Consider the following 22,367-nt stretch of genomic DNA (forward strand, 5'->3'; position numbering starts at 1 on the left):
CTTTCTTTCTTTTGTGAGAATTAAGGCATAAGTCAAGGGTATGGGAGTATAAGAGCATTTTTTGTAGGGTACCGTGGACCAGTACTTGCTGCAAAACTAAAAGACTTCATGGACAGCCAATTTCTTTCTTGTTCCTTAGTATCATGCGATCACATGGAGTGTGAAGATGTTTCCTATTCTTGTCTTGATTTGACAATTAATGCATGTGATCTTGAGATTTTTTAACTCCGTGGATTATATGGTATTTCTTGACTTTAGATGTATTTTATTCCAATTTGAAAAGAAGAGGACGAAGAAGCCATTTAACAATCTAAGTTTCTCTTAGTTTATATAATAATAACGACATTGTGGAGCATATTGAATTTTATAAATTGGTTTTCTTTTTCATGGATAGAGACTTTATTAGTAGGACTACTGCAGAAACTCTCAGACCTTTGAGTCATATCCATACATTTAAAGGGAAAGCTGTTCAACTGAGTCATGCTTCATGGTTTTGCCAGTAGCTCTTCATACTTTTCATGTGAAGAACTGTTGTATAATTTCATTTGTTTTTTTTTCTAAAATAACTCATCCATGATCCACTGGAATGAACTCACAAGGTATTCTTTTCATTTTTTTTCCCCCTTTTGTTTCTTTTAAAAAATACTACTGTAAAACAAGTTCACTCCTGTTAAAAGAAGAAAACTTGTTCTGCATGGTCGATTTGTTAATGAAACAGTTGTTGTTCTTTCTCAAATCGAAGCATTGATAAGTATCATCAAACAGTACAATCAAAAAGAAAAACACAAGCTCGTTTTTTTAGCAGGTACAGGTCTTCAGTGATCCCTGATCAGCTATCAGTTGCACTGGTGGATCAGGGTGCTGACGACGGGGAAGTCCTGCGGCGTCATCCACGCGTACCTGAACTTCACCGGCGTGCCTCTGGAAATTGCCCGGCCGTCGCCGACGAGGCACCTCTCTTCGTCGACCGGGCGGATGGCCCAGCCGTTCACCGACTCGACGCTGCTGAGCCCGTAGCATCTCAAGACCACCTTCGACTGCAAGCATCGACATTTGTTGCTCACCGACACCTCGTACTCCGGCTTGCCTTCCACTATGCCCCCTGTTTTTCTCTGACTTATGCTGATGTCAGCCAGGCTACATGGAGCTCCATGGGCTGCAGTTATTCGATCAACGGAGTTCAGCTATAAATCTCTATCTAGTATAGCAGATTGAGATTGAAATACTTACCTCCGATAATGATGCAGAGAAAAAGAAGAAGAGATGAGAAGAAGAGCTTGCGAAGGCTTCCCATTTCTCTTCTGCCAAACTCTGCGCGTGCTCTGTTCTACAAGGGAAATGAAGTTTTACCGGACTATTTATAGAGGGAGAAGCAGGAGAGGGATAAGGCTTGTTTCTTCCAAGTAGCAATAACCACTTGCGATGAATGAGACGGTCCAATCGCTTAAATTAAGGCTGTATACATGTTCCTCAACTGTAGCTACCTGTGACAAGTTTTAATCTGCTAGAAGACAAAGTTCGGTGATGAGACAGTGAACTTGGTTGAATTGAAAGAATTTATTCATTGAGTTATTGGACTCATTGACTAAAATATTTAAGCAAAAAATTGATTAATTCGTTCTTTAAAACATGTTTAAGCTCTCAAAAACTTTCAGGACTAGATAAAAAAAACCTCATTCCTCTAATGTAAGAAGTAGAAAGAATGATCTCTCAACTTTCAGAAGACTATAATAGATATGATAATTAAAATTGCACCTTTCGAGATTAAAGTGGATGAAAAAACTCATTCCTCCAAGGTAAGGTAAGAACCAGAAAGGATCATCACTCTAAAATCTTCTTCTCATTAGTTGATACTTCATTTTAGGGAAGCTTCAAACTCTTTCAAGACAAGATAAAAAGAAGTTTACCTTATTCTTCTGAAATAAGAAGTAAAAACGATAATTTGTCAACTTCTGAAAAAAAATGAATCCATCTTACCCTTCTAAAGAGATATAATAAATAAGTTTACACCTCTTGAGACAAGGTGAATAAAAAAAATCTCATTCCTTCAAGGTAGCAAATGGAATACCTCATATCTACCAACATGGCAAGTAAAATAGCCTCTTAATCCTCCAAGGTATAAGGCAAAAGAAGGATGATATAATTTTTAGTGGTCGGTGAAAATTTTTTATAAGACTGGACTGGTCATCTAGGATTAGTCGATTTAAAAGGTTGGATACTTGATACTTAAAAGTAAAGGAAGACATCATACTTCCTGAGCTAAAAAGGTATAGTATAATCCCATATCCTGAACAAGAGCTTAGTAATCTCTATCCTAAGTATAATGTCTCTGTCCTAAGTGTAATGTTTTTTACTTAAAAACTCTTGTTGGTAATCCTCAACAAGAGTCTCTTCTCTTCCTATCTTGTTGCTGTGCCCACATGGAGACCTTCCAATGTTGTCTTTGATATTTTTACTTTTCATTCACTTGTTCTTTCACTTGGAGATGGTCGGTCCGTCCCATAAGAGTTTCCCATCCGCTATCGGATAAATCTAGAAAACAGATATGCATGTTTGAATCAAAAGCATATTCTTTGACCATAAGCATATTGTTAGAACATAGATGCATTCTTAGACCGACTCTGCTTTTTCTCTCTTCTCCATTTCAGCGGAGGTGCTTGATTTGCTTGGACTTTGAGAAACTCTGGCTCAACTTGTCAATACGATAAAGTTATCCAATAGCTGATTTCTCTTTGCTAGCTTACTTGATTGATGGACCATAACTAAGGAAGTTCCAAACCTCTTACAGGGTTCACAACCATATCTAGAGCATAAGTAAACAATTGATGTCCCGTCATTAGCTTCAATCAGATCACTGTCTTGTGCATGTGAGAGATACTCAAAGGGCTGATCACACGGCAATGGCATGTGACCCCTATTGGATCAAGATATATAACCGTTATTGTTTTTTGTTTTCTTAATTTTTCTCTTTTATCATTCAGTCTCATTCAGAAGAAGCATGTGGAGGAACTAAAGCTATTTGTGGTGGTTGTGTGGGTCCTTTTTACAATCTTCCAACTAATTGATGACCCTTTTGAATGGAAAAAAAAAATCTAAAGTTTCTACAATGAGTTGGTTATGAAAAGCTGAACTGAAATTAGTTTCATAGATATGGTATTACTTAAGGCGGAAGTGTATATCAATGATCTTAATAATTACAGAAGATGCACATTTGTTGAATGAGTTGAGTGGACAAGTTGAGAACCTTGATTTAGACTTGTTGAGTCACATTACGATGCAGAAGATTGTCCAACAAGCCATGTGGCAGCCGCAACTTGTTCAAGTCAACACAGGTTTCATGTTTCTTTTTCTTTCTTGTACCAACATGCAATTGGGGGAAGAGATTGCTGCGGTGATTCCGGATAATAATGGGAAAGATATTAGTTTAATGAATTCGATAAATTAGCAGAAATAAAGGTAAATAATATTATTGAATAATGGGAATTGTATTTGTTACTTGCGTTGACTGTGAAATAAACAATGCATTGGAATAGGATATTATCATATTTGACTCGCAGGCTCGTAAATTGGTGCCTACTTGTGTTGGTGAGATTTGTGTGTGTTCGTTCTGCTTATAAATTACATCAACGTAATTTAATTAGATTTGATTAAATATGATACTAAAAAGTTGGAATTATCAAACATCTCTTCGTATTTTCTGAGTTTCGGAAATGATTGGTGCAATCTTCCCTGATCATTTTATTGTCCAACGAACTGATATCTAGATGATTATAATTGATATATTATAAACCTTGAAGAACTGCATGAAGAATTGAAATATGATTTAGCAAATCTAATAAAAAAAAATTCTACATTCATCTTTAAAAAAGTTGTGCTACAAATAATTTGCTAGCAAATTAGAATGTGAGGGCGACTTACACGAACATCCCTTCTATCTTGTTAGTATTCTAGCGTACCTCACATTGTTTACAAAGTCTTCATTTTAAGTTCACATCTACATGACAACAGCCGATTCGCTCGTCCCAACACCTCCATCAACTCATCCCTGGACCAACACAGAAGAAGTAAAATACCCCTACTAACTCATCCCTAGACCAATATAGAATAAATAAATCACGGATAACTACTAACCATTGGTGCAATGACCGAGTTTCGATCATAAGACCTAATATGACAACACTCCATATCTCAACCACCATACCGTACCACCCCGAGAGGGCCACAAATTTTATCTACATGATACTTAAAGGTGGAGTATCTAAGCTTTGATATCAATTTGGCTGGTCTTAGTTATTCCCCAAACAAGCAGACAATATATTCAAGCCGTAACATTCAAGTAACTTCCTAGCATTTTGGAGTGATCTCACAAACAAAGACAATGAACGCCAGAACATGTTTACTCAGATGTAGCAATGGAACTTGTGTTCATGTCAGTACAATTACATAAGCCAACATAACAGAGTACTTAATGTCGTCAAAAATAGAGATTATTAATACTGAGATGAGCAATTTTGTGGTTAATTCAATAAAAGAATTGGTGTTCATCATGTAAGATGACAGGGAAAGAGTTACTCTGAAGTGTTGACATCACCCCAGCGGACATTGTATTTTGCTGCAAGGTAGTGTGCTCCTACAGGCCCACGGCTCCCGTAAGGGTAGAGCTCCGGTGCAATCTTCTTCTCCTCCAGCTCTTTAAGCAGTGGCGTGAACAACTCCCAAGCAGCATCCAATTCATCAGAGCGAATGAACAGTCTTCGTTCTCCCTCAATGGCATCAAGTAGTAGACGTTCATAAGCATCCGGTATCTCCTTAGAGTATCTAAGGAAATACATTAAATGGCATGAGAGAGCAGGGTTATAACTCTATTATTGCAATCATCAGCATTTATTTTCACTGAAAGAAAAATAATCATACCTCGACGAATAAAGAAGATTGAGATTGCTTCTGTCCAATTTCATACCCAATCCAGGAAGTTTGTTGTTGATCTTCAAGTATATAGCCTCATCAGGCTGCACCCTGATGATAAGCTCGTTTGTAGCAAGATCAATATCAGTTCCAAAACATCGCTTGTAAAGACTACCAGGGACATGGCAGAATTGAACTCTGATCTCAGCTCTGTGAATGGAAATTTTGAAATTTTAGGTTGTTTTCAAGAAAGAAAGATGATATGAATAATGCAAAGGAGAATAAAATGAGTTATTGGGCTTCTAATTCTACTGCTTTGTATGCAAAGCTTTCCAAGCCTTCATGAGAAATGGGACTCCATCCCATCTTGCATTATCTATGAAAAGTGCAGCTGCAGCAAATGTCGGAGTAAGGCTGTTTTTGGGTACAGTTTTATCATCCGTGTACCCAGTGAAATACCATTCCTAGTGTGGCTCTTATATTGTCCTATCACCACATCTTCTAATTGCAATGGTTTCATAGAATGGAGAACTTTCACCTAAAATTTGAAGGCAAAACCAATCTAAGGCATGGATGCAAACTAGAAAACTGATGAGTTGAGTTCTAATAATAGAAGACAATAGTAACACCGTAGTTTGTAATCATGGGCTTCAATGAAGTCACTTCAAGAAAACAGTATTCTCCTATTTCTGTTACCAACCTTTTCATTCCTGATGTCTTCTGCGTCCAAGCTGATGGGAGTTTCCATTGCAAACAAGGTGAAAATCTGAAGTAGATGATTCTGCATGATATCTCTAATGATACCATAATTATCAAAATACCTGCATTAGAAGACACAAAGTCACAGCAAAATTCATAGGCACGTGAAAGTATAGCAAATAAGCATGCATTAAAACATTACCCTCCACGTCCTTCTGTACCAAAGTCTTCAGAGAAGGTCAACTGCACATTCCGGATATATTGCCTAGACCATAGCGGTTCAAAGACAAGATTTGAGAACCGTAGGACAGATAGATTCTCAACAAGTTCCTTACCCAAATAGTGGTCAATTCTGGAGAGTTTCCAGAATGAAAGTCATGAGATATGTTCCCATCAATTGAATGTTAGTATGAGGCTTTTGTGTTACCTAAAAATCTGATCCTCCTCCAGGTATTGTTTCAGACCTCTTGTCAAAGCAGCAGAAGATTCAGTGTCCCTCCCAAATGGTTTTTCAACTATCACCCTGGTCCAGCCATTCTTGGAAGAAGCTGACTTACTTGCAGATTTTACAACATCTATAAATATGTTTGGTGGAATTGACAAATAAAAAAGTCGGTTTGACAACCTCCCAGCCTGTAGTTCAATTCAAAATAATAATTTCCCAATACGTCTTCTCCAACCAATGAGTAGATTCATACAATTTAATACAAAATTCAAAAATCCAAATATATACATATCTCTGAGGCACTAACTGACATCATCATGATTTTCATAACGTAACAAATCAATCTTATAGGGGTTAGGAGCATAGTTAGCCTGGTCAGTTTTACAAAATATGATTCTTATAACATGGATTAAGTCAAGAAACTTATAAGATTTTCACAATCAAGAGGCTATCTGTAGATAGGATGAAGAGAGTAGTAATAGACAGAAGTTATAAAAGATCTCAGAAAGAAGAAAACGATGATTGTGAGATGCAATTTTTGTGTCATGAAAACAAGCATAAAACCTTATAGAATCAAAATATACTAATATCATTTTCTTACCAGATTCATGTAGTTGACCAAAATAATCTAGACAAACCACAGTTCAGAACCAAATATAGCTAAGTTGACTAGAACAGGTGAATAGACGATGCAAAATTCTCAAAAAAGACAACTCAGATAACTTGTTAGATACATTATATTGTTAAAATAAATAAAAATAATTACACATGCTAATCTATGTATATGACATAGCTCATAGCCTGGCTCCTATTCCACAACCCTCAATGCTTTAAAGGGTCACCCTCCTAACCCACTATCAAATTTCTTTAACTGAGGCAATAGAGCAAGTCTCTATAATCATATGATGAGACCTTAACACGATTGAAATTTCATGAGTTAGAGAACTCCGAGTAATGGGATTTCCGACCCGAGAATGAAACCATGAGTTAGAATCCTCACAAGCTAGTTAGATGATGAAATCTCATGAGCTAGATTCAGTGTTGTAAATGGCGGTAGACAGTGGAGAGACGGTCAGTGACCGCCTACTGCCACCTAGGTAGTGCCTAGGTGGTTGAATTTTTTTACTATTTTTATAAATAATTAAATTATATATTAACTAAAGGATCAAAAATTAGAAGAAAAAAATTACTAATATATATATATATATATATATATATATATAGGGCAGCCCGATGCACGAAGCTCCCGCCGTAGGGGGCCCGGGGAAGGATCCATTGTACACAGTCTTATCCTGCTTTTTGCAAGAGGATGTTTCTAGAATTCGAACCCGTGACCGGTCACAAAGTAACAACTTTACCATTGGGCCAAGATTGCCTTTCAAAAAAAAAATTAAATTAATCTAAATATTTTTTTAAAAAAATAATAAATAATAATTTTTAAAATATATTAATAGGTTAATTTTATTAAGCTTTAAGCCTATTTAAATTAGCTAATAATTGATTAAAATTATTAATCTAAAATTTCAGTTAGCTAAATTCAAAAAAAAAAACAAACATTTCAGCTTCGGCGTTTCAGTATTGGACGCGTCACCAGACCTAGGCGACGTGTTCGGACGCGTCACCTAAGCCGGTTGATGGGTCCGGGATGACGAGTCCGGACCCATCACCTAAGCTCGACGACGGGCCCGAAAGCATCGCTTGGGAATGGTGACGCGTTCAAAGTCGAAACACGAAAAGTTAGTTTTTTCGTTTGACCGCTGCCTAAACCACCGCCTTCCACGAATGTGGTGTTGTTAAGGTCCGCCTCCCGCTGCCTAGGCGGCCGCCTCAACCACCATTTAGAACATTGGCTAGATTCAATCAAAGCCTATGGGATTTCAATAAGCCAAAAAGCATGACTCAAATAAATGGGATTTCCAAACTCCTCCATTGATGATAACAATACAAGGCCCTAAAGAGATTCTCACTTCTTACCTAAATAGAAAAGAATCTAAGATGAAAAAGATGTTACGAGGAAAGCTTCAAACACAAGGATGAAACTTTGATTTTAGAGTTCTAAATCTTCTTGATGATCTTTTAACACTTCAACAATAAGAAAAGGTTGTTAAAAGTATTTTCGTGTGAGCCCTTATGCCAAAAGAACAACCAAAGTTGTTTTAAAACTCAATTCTAATGGTCCAGACGTTTAGGTTGACCTACCAAAAGCCTTGTGTCAACCTAACTCTTAGGAATCTAGTTGTTCAAAGTCAATATTCAAATCTAGATCAACCTACACAAATCTTAGGTTGGCTTAGTTAATTTAGGTTGACCTATCAAAAATGTTAGGTCCGTTAGGGCTCATCGCGTTTCGCTGGCTTGCTTCGTTGTTGTTGATATGCAGCAGAAAGACTCGAAACAAGACTCACAACGCTAACACGAGGATTTACTTGATATCCACCTCAAGAAGAGGTGACTAATCCAAAGATCCACATACGACACGCTCATCCACTATGAAAACACTCATTTACGGTAACTAACGAAGACGGAGAAGCCTTACACACACTCTCAATACAACAAGAAAAGAAAAACAAGTTTATACAATACAAATCTTACAAGATTTACAAAACCCTAGCTTGCTTCTCCTTGTGTGGAAATGCCTCTTGACCTTGGAAGTGCAACAACACTTTGCTCCAAGAAGCTTCGAGAACTGGGGGAGAGTTGTGGAAGAGCTCGCGTGAAGATTGGGAAGAAGCTCGCAAAGAACTGCCGAAGAGATCGCTCGCCAACGGCTTTAATCCTACGCAACGGTCACTGCCCAATTGATCGGTTGATCGATTGGAGAGGTTGAATCGATCAGCCGATCGATTGGGGAGACTAAATCGATCGGCTGATCGATTCAACCTTCTTCTGTTCTCTCGCGTCAACGCGAGAAACCTGGCCCCAATCGATTGGGGAGCCCAATCCATCGGATAATCGATTGGTGAAGCTACTGTGTGCGCGATATAAGCTCCAAATCGATCCACTGATCGATTGGGCTGCGCATCACTGCGCCCAATCGATCAGTTGATCAATTGGGCTTTGGTTCAATCGATCGGATGATCGATTGACCTCCCTTTGACTTTCTTAACTAAAGTCTAGGGTCCTCAAATCCAGCATCCGGTCAACCGTGACATGTTGGAACTCCTCATGCCTAGCATCCGGTCAACCTTGACCTGCTAGGACTTCTTCGCCAAGTGTCCGGTCAACTCTTTGACCCACTTGGACTTTTCTCTTCGTGCCAAGTGTCCGGTCAACCTTGACCCACTTGGACTTACCGTCTAGTGCCAAGTGTCCGGTCCTTCATAATCCACTTGGACTTCCAACAGATGTCCGGTCACCCTTGACCCATCTGGATTTCCTCATGCCAAGTTTCCGGTCAATGACCTACTTAAGCTTCCACCAGATGTCCGATCACCCATGACCCATCTGAATTTCCTCGTGCTAAGTATTCGATTAATCCTTTGACCTACTTGGGCTTCCCAACACCATGTGTCCGATCAATCTTGACCCACCTGGATTTCCACGTGTCTGGCTTCACTCACCAGGTCTTTCCATCTACCTAGTTTCACTCACTAGAACTTTTCATCTGTCTGGTTTCACTCACCAGGACTTTCACCTAGCTTCACTCACCAGAATTTTCACCTAGTTTCACTCACTAGGGTTTTCACCTAGCTCCACTCATCAGGATTTTCCCACTACCTGGCTTCACTCACCGGGACTTTTACCTGCCTAATCCACTCACTAGGTCTTTCACCTGGCTCCACTCACCAGGATTTTCCCACTGCCCGACTTCACTCACCGGGACTTTCACCTGCCTAGCTTTACTCACTAGGTCTTTCACCTGACTTCACTAACCAAGATTTTTCCTTGCCTAACCTCCAATTAGGACTTTCCCAGTCAAGTATCCGGTCAACCTTGACATACTTGACTCTTCTTCACATCAAACTGGTCATCCCTTGACCAGATGGGAATTTTATCAACAATCTCCCCAATCGGACGATTGTATCTGCAATCTCCATATATTATCAAACATCGAAACTCAAACATCAAGACTCAAAGCTCAAGCTTAGTCAACCAGATCAGCCTTGACAGGATATTGCACCAACAAGGTCGACCTAACTTTTAATCAAAAAATTAGCTTCCTAAATTACCTAGTTAGCTTCCAAGAGCTATCTAGCTAGGTTGACCTAGAATAAATGTTAGGTTAGCCTAACCCTAACTCGACCTTCTACAAACAGCAAGATGAACTATTTAGGAAAATTGTGACTTCCAAGCAAATGCCAACCCTAGTCAACCAAACAAAGGTCTTAGTCAACCAACCTCAAGACATCGGCCTCAGCTCCTAGAATTTATCACTCAGGTCAAACCAACAAAGACCAAATGTTGACCGACCTCCTCAAATGCTAAGCATCTAGTCAAGCCTACCAAAGACCTAGATCACTTAACAATTGGGCCTAAGATGATGCCCCCTAGATAATCCTCACTACCTAGAATGTAAATCTTATCTTTCAATTGTTCAAGCCAAATAAATACAAAATACATTCCAACAAACATCATGGGCCTTCAAGTCTAATCTCCAAGTTTGATGACATCCGCCAGGTCAAAGCTCCACATAGCTCCATGCTTGATCCACTAAACTCATCAACCAAACTTGTTTCTCAATCTTCCAAATCAACTTGAATAATGGTACACACTCATAAGAGATCATCAAATACAAACGCCTGATTTATGTTAAAATTAAAATAAGGAGTGCCGAAAACTACTTATAACAACTACTAGCAAATTTAAATGACCGTTGTATAACTGAAGATATGACTTTACATAGAGATTTGTGGGGAAAAAATACAAATTTTATAACTAAAAAATAGAAATCTGCAACCTATTGTTTTTAATCCTTTAATTGTGGTTCACAAATCAAATGTGGCAAACTCCATAAACTACTTTGGTATTCTTTATGGGGGCTGTTGCTCTTCTTGTCTTTCAAATATGTTCAAGAAGTCTCTCCATTTATCCTCAATAAAAGGTTCATGGAAAAGCAACAATGATCTATGAACCCTAAAATAATAGCATTATGTTTGTGATATACCCCATAGTTTAGTGCTACATTCTGAGTGATGGATTAATAGAGAAGCTTTATAAGCTTAAATGAAAGAACTACTATGACTTGGGCTTAAACATTGGCTGATGGTTGGGGCCTAAGAAATTGGCAGGTCAATTCTCTCATCTAATGTCATAACAATGTTTAACAATAGATGACTGCCTGTTCCTTGTTTTTTGTAAAAGGAATAAATGATGAATATGCCATTGAGAAATGGTTGGCAGTTACTGTTAGGGACTCCAAATACTTTCATACTGATACCCTGGTGTCATTGTCATAGATGCAATAGGTACCTCCTGCTCTTTAAGCTTCTTGTCGAGCTCAGCAAGGCTTTCCTCCAAGTCATATTGACCTGAGTGATAGAAGCATCTTTCAAGAAATTGTTCCATCTTCTGACCACAATTCTCCCTGAAATTCAACAGGACAAATTTTTAAAAAAAATCTACAGGAAACTAGACGATTAATTTGTTTGGATAACATCTAGAAGATTGATCATAAACAATGAAGTAAAAGACAGACCGTTTATCGATTCTGCATGTAAGTGTCTTGCTAACCATGGTTCTTAATTCCGCATCAGTCATTTTACTTTGTGCATAACCAAATACAGTAAAATGCTGAAAGACCACATACATATACAATAACTTGACTTAGACAAAATATATAATCGTAAGAGAAAATTTAACAACATTCAGACCTTTGGAAGGCAATCTTCATAATAAAGTGCAAACAGGGCTGGAAATATTTTCTTCTTGGCTAGGTCACCAGAGGCTCCAAACACAGTGATGCTAACAGTGGACTCCCGTTCACTTGCGTCAAGACAAGCTTCTCGATTGTATTCCTCAGAAGATAAACCAAGGCAGCTACCATTCTCAATATCTTTCTGCAATGGAGCTTTGTTTATAGAGGATGTAGGTGACGTACCAGCTGCAATGAAATCGCCCAAATCTAGCCATGTCAACATTAACGATCGAAAAAGAGAAAAAGAGCCTCCACAGTAAAAATCTGCAAAGTGAGCCAGAGAAAAAGAAGAATGATGCTTCCAGGGGATCGACCGCCAACTCGATAAAGATAATTTTCTCTTGCTTCGAAGGACCCAGGGCACCAGATAATAAATAAATAAGACCATGGAACAAATAACAGATGCACAAGTAAACTAAAGAAATAACCGACCAATTCACAGACAAATCCGAATCATCTAAACCACACAACTAAAAATCGGAGCCAATTTAATATCGTGTAAGGAAGTTTCAATCGATATGCAACACTATTTAAAATAGGACTCAAAAACAACCAATGGAAGTGATGGAAAAACAAAATTTCGGAACCAAACCCTAGATCAATTTCGCAGCCAATGAAACGAATCACTCTCAAACAGAAACTAAGGAAATACCCTTCGAAGAAGCTCAAGACAAAGTAAAATGGAGGAACCTGACCTTCCTTTTTACAAACAATGCTCAGATGCCAATACCGCGGGCCAACTCCTCGCGCATAGATGCTTCTCGGCGACGATTTGAGGTGGATCGACGATACAGTAGCATGGTTTAGCAGAATCATGCGAGGGGCGGCGCGAGAGGAACCTAATTTGGCGGCGGATAGAGCCATATCTCTTCCCACGACGTCAGAAAAGCGACGGCGAGGGTAGATCGGGGGAGTTAAGGAAGAGAGAGAGCGTGGGAGCGACGTCGCTAGGAAGCCATGGGGGTGAGCTCAGTGGCTTCTTCCGAATCCTCTCCTTTTCTCTTCTTGGCAATGCCCTCTGGTTTAGATCTGACGGTTGATACAGCAGGACCCACTAGAATTAAAGGACATGATTTGATATTGGGGAGCCAAAGCGGAGCCGACTTGTGGAAGGTGATCCGTCTGACACTCCTCGTGACCATCGAAGCGCTCGTTTTTAGTAAAAGAGAAAAACAAGAGCTGATTAATTAAGATAAGTTTTTGTTAATTAATTTAATTAATATAAAATTAAGATACTTTTACTACAGCTGAACTCGGTGAAGCGGCTTTAGATGCGTAAAAAATACATCGACAGAATCGGTGGGGCGGTAGTCAACAATAGTCAAAAAAAATTTATATTTAAATTTTCATGATAAAATAATTAAATTTTAAAATAAATTAAATTATTAAAATGATTATTCAAATTTAATTTAATTTTTTATATTAAGTTGAGTTTGGTTCAAATTTATATTGCACTTTATTTAGATATTATTAAGTTCGCTTCTTTAAAAATTTTATAATTTTAAATTTAATTGATTAATTATTAAGTTAGATAATGTAAGTATTTGATTCACATGTTATATTCGTGAATATTAATGAATTAATCAATTAAACATCTATATATTTAATTAATTTATTTATTTAATTTAATGAGTTATTTAAATGTATTTATTTAACTAATTTTATATATATTAAACCAATATAAATACATTCCAATCAACCAAACATCAAATTCTTGGGACATTTTAAATTGTTTTCTATTTTTTTTCCTTATTTTTCGTTTTTTTTGTCAGTTATTATTATTATATTTTAAACCTCTAATTGTCTAGAGCCTTTAATGGAAAATAATTTTAAATTACCATCTGATTGGAGCTAATTTGTTTACATTAAAATTAATTAAATTGTATAATTTATTAACCGCCTATTAGCTCGGTTAGAGCGTCATGTTAATAACGCGAAAGTTGCATGGGCCAATTATTTATTTTTCTCAGTTTCTTAGAAAGTTTTAATTGGCTGCTTATGGACTTTTACGGCCCAGGTTTTTCTCCATATCACAAACGACCATTCTGGAATGCTTATGTAATGCGTGGGAATTATTTTTCAAATAATAGCTTTAAATTTTAATTTAATCATATTTTTAAAAATTGAACCACTTTAATTTGCATTTGAATTTAAATTAACTTAGCTATAATTTTAAATTATATTTTATATTTAATCAAAACTAATTTTTTGAAATGTATCTTTTAAGAAACTTAAGTCATGTACTAATAATATTTTTGAACTACTATAAATAATTTAATAAAATTGTTAAAAAAAATATTATCCTCTAATCTTACTATTTAACCAAATCTCGGTGACAACTCTTTTAAGATTTATTAGTAATTCAACGTCTTATTTGGCAATATTAGATTATAGCTTAGGTCAAATCAACATATAAAATAACTTTTAAATAAAAAAATTTCTCATTTATTTTGGCAATAAATTATCCAACATTATATACGAAAAGATCGAAAGAAGTTATTGCCACCATTATTATAAAATATTAATTTGATAAGATACGATTTCATTGCTAAAATACTCAGTACCTATATATATATATATATATATATATGTTGATTGATTAGGTTAGTCTGTGCAGAGTAATTACTTACGACTTTCTACAATCTCTTTCATCCTGTCTTGTAGCTTGAGATCTCAGCATACAATGGAGGAAATTAGAAGAACAATGCACAATATTCCCCTTGCGTTAGCCCTTGCAGCTTTGATCTTAGCATCCTTCATGGCCACTGAAGCCGGTGGATATGACCTTTGCATGATGCTCCTGAAGGTCCTAATCCTATTAACAATGTAGAGCCTTTTCGATTTACTCCTGTATATCCTAATCCTCTCCATAACGAAGAAAGGTTTAACTTTAAACCTCTGCACGATGCAACTGAAGGTCCTGATCCTATTAACAACGAAGAGAGCTAGGTTTAACTTCAAGCCTCTGCTAGATACTCCTGAAGATCCTAATTATATTCATAATGAATTGAGAGGTTTAACTTCAAGCATAATTGAGAGGAAGTTAATCATAACCGGTCCATGCAGTCCCTGAAGCCCCTTATTGCCCTTATTATAGCGACTGCATGTTGCTTCTGGAGGTTCTTATGCTTATGCAATAAATTCTTATGCTTAAGCATTAACTTTTGTAGCGACATCTGGTTTAAATAGGGTCGTAAATGAGCCGAGTTGAACTGAATAATAAGAGGCTTGAGCTCGGGCTTAGTTTGTTATCCCTAAACTTGAGCTCAGTTCGAGTTCGATTCGAGTTTTAGTTCTTATGCTCAAGCTCGGTTCGAGTTTGATTTGAACTTTAGTTCTTATGCTCGAGCTTGGCTCATAATAAAATTAAATAATTCAAGTTCAGTTCAAACTCGGTTCGAAAAAAGCTTGTTTAAAAATTGAATGAACTTCGAAAAAAACTTGTTTAAAAATTGAATGAACTTAGTTCGAGCTCATTTAAGATAATTAATTATAATAATTAATAATATATTATTATATTTATTATATATATATATATATATATATATATATATATATATATATATATATATAATAAAATAAATGAGCCTCTTAACGAACACGTTCTCAAGTCTCTAAACGAACATATTCCCAAGCTCACCAATTAAATATTGTTAAGCTCAAGCTCGGTTTTATACATATCCTCTAGAATATTGGCAGAGTAGTCAATATTCCATGCAAGCCCCATCTCATGGAATTCATCCGCTTCAATCACTAGAGATTCAATCAAATAAATCGAGGAGAGCTAGTGTTGATGCAACTGATAGTAATAACGATACAAAAATACCTTATGCATTCCCCAATTCACAATTTCCTCCATTCTCATCTGAAATATGGTCTGACGATATTATTCTCAATGAAGCACCAGAGATGGGCAACGAATTAGATGAAGATCATAGCAAGCAAACAGTATGGATAGTAGCAGATGATAAGCTCCTTGCAACGACCTACATAATTTTGAGTGAAGATTTAGTAGTTGGCAACACTTAGAAAAGTGAGTCTTTTTGGAGACGAGTGTTAACATATTACAATACCAATCGAGATAAGGGAGCTAAAAAAAGAATTGCGGAGAAAGCAAAATCACATCGGGCTTCGTTGAAAAGGTCGTAAATAGATACAATGGAATCTACAATAAATGGTATAATGATCGATTAAGCGGATGGAGTGACGAGGATTTAATGGTGCGAGCTCATAAAGAATACAAGAGTACTTTTAAAACTACTTTCCAATATGAACATGTGTGAAGAATTGTGAAAGATAGTCCAATATATGCTCCTCAATTCTCAGAGCGACAGACTATAAAGAAAGCAAGAACATTAGAATCATCAAGTGCACATACTGACTCTTCTAATTCTAACACAACTGTTGATATAGATGATAGAGAAATCTGTGTTGGTGTGGGAAGCATCAGACGATTGAACCTGAGTTTTGATAATGACAAAGGGTTCAATGTTAAGGTTATTTGTGGTCTAACGAGTTTTGAATGAGATTGCAGGAAAGTCCTAAGTATACTTGGCAAAAGTCCTAGCTGCGGTTAGACAGGTGGAAAACCTTAGGGGGTGGTAACCCTAGGTCCTAGGGGATGGTAACCCTAGGAGGAAAGTCTTGGTGGGTCGACCGCTTCAGGCAAAATCCTAGAGTCAGGGATTCTAGGTTGAAATCCTAGTGTCGCGAGCCGGGTGGAAGTATGGACGGGTCGTGGAGCGAACGCCCAACATGAAGACCGGGAGCCTCAGGCACTGAGTAAAAGTCCAATCGATCTGGAGGACCCGTCTGACAACAGGTAATTAAACTCTCCTGAGTGGAATAGGTGAGGACACGTTCTCCAGTGAGGGAACAGTAGACGTCGGTTCGACCTAGGGTTTCCGGAGGGAAATCCGAAGTCAGAACCGAACAGTCTACTATCAAATACTTATATTATTTGTATTTTATTGTGCTAACTTAGTTTTACAGAGTATATTTTGTTTGTGGACTAATATGCCTTGCAAGAATGAAGTTGCCCAAGGGAAGCCTCGGATGAACAGTACCCAAGGCACCCTCCATGGATTTTAGAGGTGCCTTAAGTGCCTTGGTTGGAGCTGCGCAGGAAGCAGGCAGAGGGCGTCCTCCAAGGCTACTGAAGGCACCTTCGATGCTGGATGGGAGGCGCCCTCCATGGAACTTGGAGGTATCTTCGAGTGGATAAGCAGCGAACGTTGCAGAGCTTATCAACGTGGATGACTCGGGGCTGGAGGCACCCTCAATAGCTTATTTAAGCCTGGTTCGAGCAAGAGGCAAAATAACACATTTTCTACAAGCAATCTTTGAAGCTGCGCTCTATGCCAAAACGACTCAACGACGCTCAACTTCTGTTTTGACAATCAACGACTACTTCCATAATCTTTTATTGTCGGTATAATCTTTTTAAAGTTCAGTACTTGTAATTAATCTTGTAAAGATTCTCGAGCTTATAGTGATTGCCCATCGAAAGCGATCAACGATCGCGGGCCTTGGAGTAGGAGTTGACACAGGCTCCGAACCAAATAACCAAAAGTGTTGGCGATTGCTTTTAATTTACTTCTATATTTCGCTATGTATTTATGAAACAAATCAATTAGCCATGAGGGTTATTCACCCCCTACCCCCCTCTAACGCTTTACAATCCTACAATTAGTATCAGAGCGGGGTTGTTTCGAATCGGTGAAACCACCATTCAAGCAATTGTTTCGTGGTATTTTTCTCTTTTCGGATTCAATCGGAATTGGTACAAGTGCTGTATTCTGATCTTTTTATCACAATTCAAATTTCCTCTCGAAGCTGGTGCAACACCACTTGAGTTCACGTATTTAATTTCTTAATCTCGCACTACTAATCCAAGACCAAGTCTTGGAACAAGTTTTCTCATTTTTTGTGTGTTAGATCTTTAATGGCCTACCAAGAGGGATATTGTAAAGACCACCCTTCTTACTAAACTATACTACTCTCTAAGGATGACCGTTACTTAACTACTAACTCTACTTAACCGATATGATCGAAACCATGAGGAGTCCTTACCGAAAAATTTCGGCAGAGTCTCCCCTGTACCGCTGACCAAATTCATCAATACATGCAAATAATAAACCATCAGCCACATGCGGCTGGTATATATACTTCACAACCACGCAGTAATAAGACACAACAACTAAACAAAAACTAATCTAGAAATGGTAAATGAATAAAGCTCCAACAGTGGAAACAACCAAACAAACAATGCGGAATAGACTCCATAGCAACATCAGAAAAATAGAAACAACTCTTTATCAATCTCTATTGATATAAAGCATAAAGTGTGACTCAATTCCCCTGATCTCTCCCACAGTCCTGGCATCACACACCATCCGCACCACCTTGTCACCTTGCTAAATCCTTTCCTTTCCTTTATCTGCAGTAAGAGGAAAATGCAATCTATAAGCAAAATTTGCTTAGCAAGCGATATCTAACTCACAAAAATACGAATATGCATGTATACAGAAAGAACTAGAAACTATATGCTCTAAAAGAAAGTAAAGCATAAACATAACTGCTCATGTCAAACTAATAGCAAAGAAAAGCTAAGGAATCTACTCATGTAATTCTAATAGTTAATCATGCTACACAAGGATAAAACTGCATGCTGGTAGATAAAGCTAATCATGCTAAATAACTAATCAGGAAACAACAAAACTAATACTGCATGCTTCGAATTAAAAGAAGCTAAACTTTCTGACTCTAAGCATAAATGAAGCTTGTTTCATTTGTTTCAAAACTTATACTTTATTACTTTAAAATAATAATCAACTTCTCTTGGGGCCCAGGCTTAGCACCAATGCGCGCTCCCTAATATGGACTGTGGTAGCTAGTCATCAGTCCTATGAGGGTAAAGACCTTGGTCTTACCAGGGCCAAGACCTTGGAATTGGTCACCTGGATTTGTTTAACGACAACCTTGGAAGTCGGGTCCTAGCCTTTCTTTAAAATAAAATACTTATTATCTTTTTATGTTCTTATAATATAATGTCTTGGCATTTCTTTGAGCACTTGGTGTGCTATTGATCCCAATACTTAAAATTTAGGGATCCTATCAAGACCTTGATCTTTTCTCACTTATAACTAATCATTATAGCAAGGAAAATCTAAATTAAATGCTATGTATATATATGTATATGCTAAAATCTGTTCTTGCCCATCTTAAAGCAAAGGGAAAACAAAATCAGCATACTACACTTATAAAAATCTGCACATGTTCAGCTAAGGGTAAATGAAAATCTGCACATGTTCAGCTAAGGGTAAATGAAAATCTGCACATGTTCAGCTAAGGGTAAATGGATTCTGCACACTAATACTTAATAAAATCTGCACACTAAAATGCTGCATATTAAGCTAACACAATTCTGCACATTAAGCTACACAATTCTGCATACTAACTTAATTAAATTCTGCATTATTATAAAAGATAGCTATTCATGCCCGGTTACTGGAAATGAAACAAGTTTAGAATTGCATATTAAGGGAAAAGAAAGGCAGAATGTTCAGGCTTGCTAAAATAAATAACATATACTCAACTAACAGCTAATGGGAAACTCTAAACAACAAAATCTTAAACTGATATGATATTCATGGCTATCTTATTCGGGTTTAACAGGAGTCTACGGTAGAAACACTGAATCTAAAATAGCATGTATAAAATTTCCCACACAGGTGAATTACTAAACCTTGTTAGGATTTCTGGAACCTTTTTTTTTAAATTAGAACCTATGGTAAACTTATTCACAATGATGTCTTAATAGAGCAACAAAAATTCAAAAACTTTAAACTCCACATTGATCCAAGCATGCTTATCACGGTCACACAGAAAATCCAAATCAAAAGCTACAAAAGCCAATTTCAAAGCTTGAAAGGAATCTCTCCACATACTTAACCTCTACCATTCTTCCCCTTTCTTCCCTTGGGACTTACGGCAGCAACACAAAACCAACCATCCTTACAACATGCTACGAAATCATGGAAAACAAGAATCCGAGAGCTACTCTTACCGCAGGTGAGTAAGCATCTTACCCTTCGTGTTCTTGAACTCACAACCGAAGAAGAGGGCTCAAACGCTTCTAGGGTTTCGGTTGCTTGCAGATTTCGGCCCCTTCCTCGTGTCTATCGTCCCCTCTTGACGAGAGGATCTCAATCCGGCGAAGAAACCCTACGGATCGAGCCTTGACCGGCCACCGGAGACGTGCCCTGGGTTGTCTTCTTCGTCGCCCGAGTCGCCGTCGCACGAGAAGAGCAGAGAAACGGGATTAGGGTTCGGGAAAAACCTAAACCCTTTTCTTATAACTAGGTTTTTTTATTAATTACTATACCTTAAATATTATTCACTCTTTCCTTAGTTAACACCGCCCGCCGGCATACTTGGTTGACTACGTTTTCGCCGAAACCCTTGGTCACAGTTTCGAACCCTCAGCCGATCCTTTTTATTCCAATTTATTTCTGATTTCTTAACTACTGCATAAATATATTTCACTTCTTAATTTCCTAGCAACGACCGTCAGCACACTTGGTCAGCCGGGTTTTGACCGAGTCAAAGGTTGCTGGTTCAAACCTCGGCTTGGACATTTTTTTATCAAAATTTCCTTCGTTTAGTAAAAATACCAAACGACATCCAAAAATTACATAAAAATACTCTAAAAATTTCTAAAAATCTCTAGAATATTTATATAACATTTCTAAATATTTTTAAGGACTTTTAGAATTCGAAATAGGAAAAATTGGGTTGTTACAGATATAGCACTACTCGCTCGCCCCTCTTCACAGACGACGACTTTGGATACTGGAAGAGCCGAATAGAATACCATCTTAAGACGCAAGTCAAGATGTGGATAATTATCTAGATGGGATTCTCTTATCCCACCGAAGATGGAGTCCTCGTCCCGTGCAACAAATGGGATACACCAACTAGAAAAAGAATCGAGGTTGATGCAAAAGCTACCCAGACTCTACAATGCGATCTGATAAAAGAAGAACTGAACCGAGTCAGTCATTTCTCAAGCGCAAAAGAACTATAGGAAAAGTTGATCGAGCTACATGAGGGAACTTCTGACATGAAGGTAAGCAAGCGTGATTTGATTTTAAATAAATTGTATAACATAAAAATGAAGGAAGGTGAGTCGGCTAGCCAACTTCACGCGCGGATTTAGGACCTGTTGAGTGGTCTTCATACTATCAATTAGAAGCTAGAAAACCGCGATATAATCAGGTATGCACTCAATGTCTTTCCGAGGAATACTTTGTATCCATCCATGGTATATGTTTACAAAGTATCTAGGGACCTTTCATTAATTAAATTAGATGAACTATTTTCATAATTTGATTTACACGAACAGATTAATGCACGCTCGATCGAGAAAAGTATTGCGTTGATTGCCGGTACAAGCAAGACAAAGGAGAGCAGAAAGAAGTATTAGATCGAACCCGAGTCCAAAGATGAACTGGACTCAGAAGACGACGACGACGAGATAACAGCCGAACTCGTCAACCTTGTGCGAAAGCTCTACAAAAAAAAAGAAAGGGTTCACCAAGAAAGACATCAATAAAGTGATTCAATCCAAGACGGTGCAATCAAGTCCAGAAGTGAAGTATGAAGTAACCTGCTACGACTGCAACAAGAAAGGACACATCAAAGCCAACTATCCAAACCAAAAGGAAACAAAGAAGCAAAGGAAGAAGAAAGCACTGCAGGCAACATTGGATGAGTCTTCTTCAGAAGACTCTGACGAAGAGCTCCAGCAGACGAGCTTCCTTGCGCTTACGGCCCGGGAACAAGTCGACGAATCTAATACCGAGAGCGAATCGGAAATAGAATCCGATAGAAGCCACGGATCCATATCCGTTTCCGAAGGGCCTAACCCCACTGTAAGAACCTCTCAATTAAATAAATTACATAATTTAGTTAATTATCTCATGCATAAGTTAGAGAAATCCATCCTATGAGTCGAGTCACTCCAAAAGGAGGTAACAATCCTTAAGGAGGAGACTAAATTAAGTCCTTTGACTGAGCCAGTTCAAAATGGAAGTTCAACCCAAGTCCAACAACTTGAAGAGGAAAATTTCAATTTGAAAACTCAAGTTAAAGAACTTAAGGGCACGTTGTAATGGTTCATCTTGGGTTCCAAGAATCTTGAGCTGATTCTTGGAAAACAAAGAGTCGTCTATAACCGATCTAGACTTGAATTTAAGGCTAAACAAAAATACAAATCTTACTTATCACTTGTAAATAGAACAAATAGAAAATTAGTCCAAGCATGGGTCCCCAAGTCAAACTTGATTAATCAAGTTGGACTTGGTCAATATTGGGTCCCCAAGTATCAAATCAGTTACCTTGATAGACCCTATCGAGACTATGATCTAGGGGGAGCCAATAGAAAGATCATCTTTATCGATA

General features: G+C 37.7%; 1 protein-coding gene and 1 pseudogene across 1 annotated transcript; both read right to left on the reverse strand.

Annotated features, from left to right (window-relative positions):
* Positions 1–808: 808 nt before the first annotated feature.
* Positions 809–1,453, reverse strand: LOC122028702. Its single transcript, XM_042587556.1, has 2 exons — positions 1,231–1,453; positions 809–1,156 (listed from the first exon to the last, which is right to left on the reverse strand). Exons 1-2 carry the CDS (start codon positions 1,292–1,294, stop codon positions 837–839), a joined length of 384 nt encoding a protein of 127 aa, XP_042443490.1. The 5' UTR covers positions 1,295–1,453; the 3' UTR covers positions 809–836.
* Positions 1,454–4,379: 2,926 nt separating this feature from the next.
* LOC122028701 lies at positions 4,380–12,890 on the reverse strand (annotated as a pseudogene).
* Between the last annotated feature and the right edge of the window lie 9,477 nt (positions 12,891–22,367).

The sequence above is a fragment of the Zingiber officinale genome, chromosome 10B, assembly GCF_018446385.1.
Source record: "Zingiber officinale cultivar Zhangliang chromosome 10B, Zo_v1.1, whole genome shotgun sequence".
Classification (NCBI taxonomy): Eukaryota; Viridiplantae; Streptophyta; class Magnoliopsida; order Zingiberales; family Zingiberaceae; genus Zingiber; species Zingiber officinale.

Bases quoted from the DNA above. Each gene is read 5' to 3' on its own strand.
- LOC122028702 (XM_042587556.1), bottom strand. From the start codon at position 1,294: ATGGGAAGCCTTCGCAAGCTCTTCTTCTCATCTCTTCTTCTTTTTCTC. The intron at 1,157-1,230 runs GTAAGTATTTCA...GAATAACTGCAG, and splicing joins TCTCTGCATCATTATCGGAG to CCCATGGAGCTCCATGTAGC.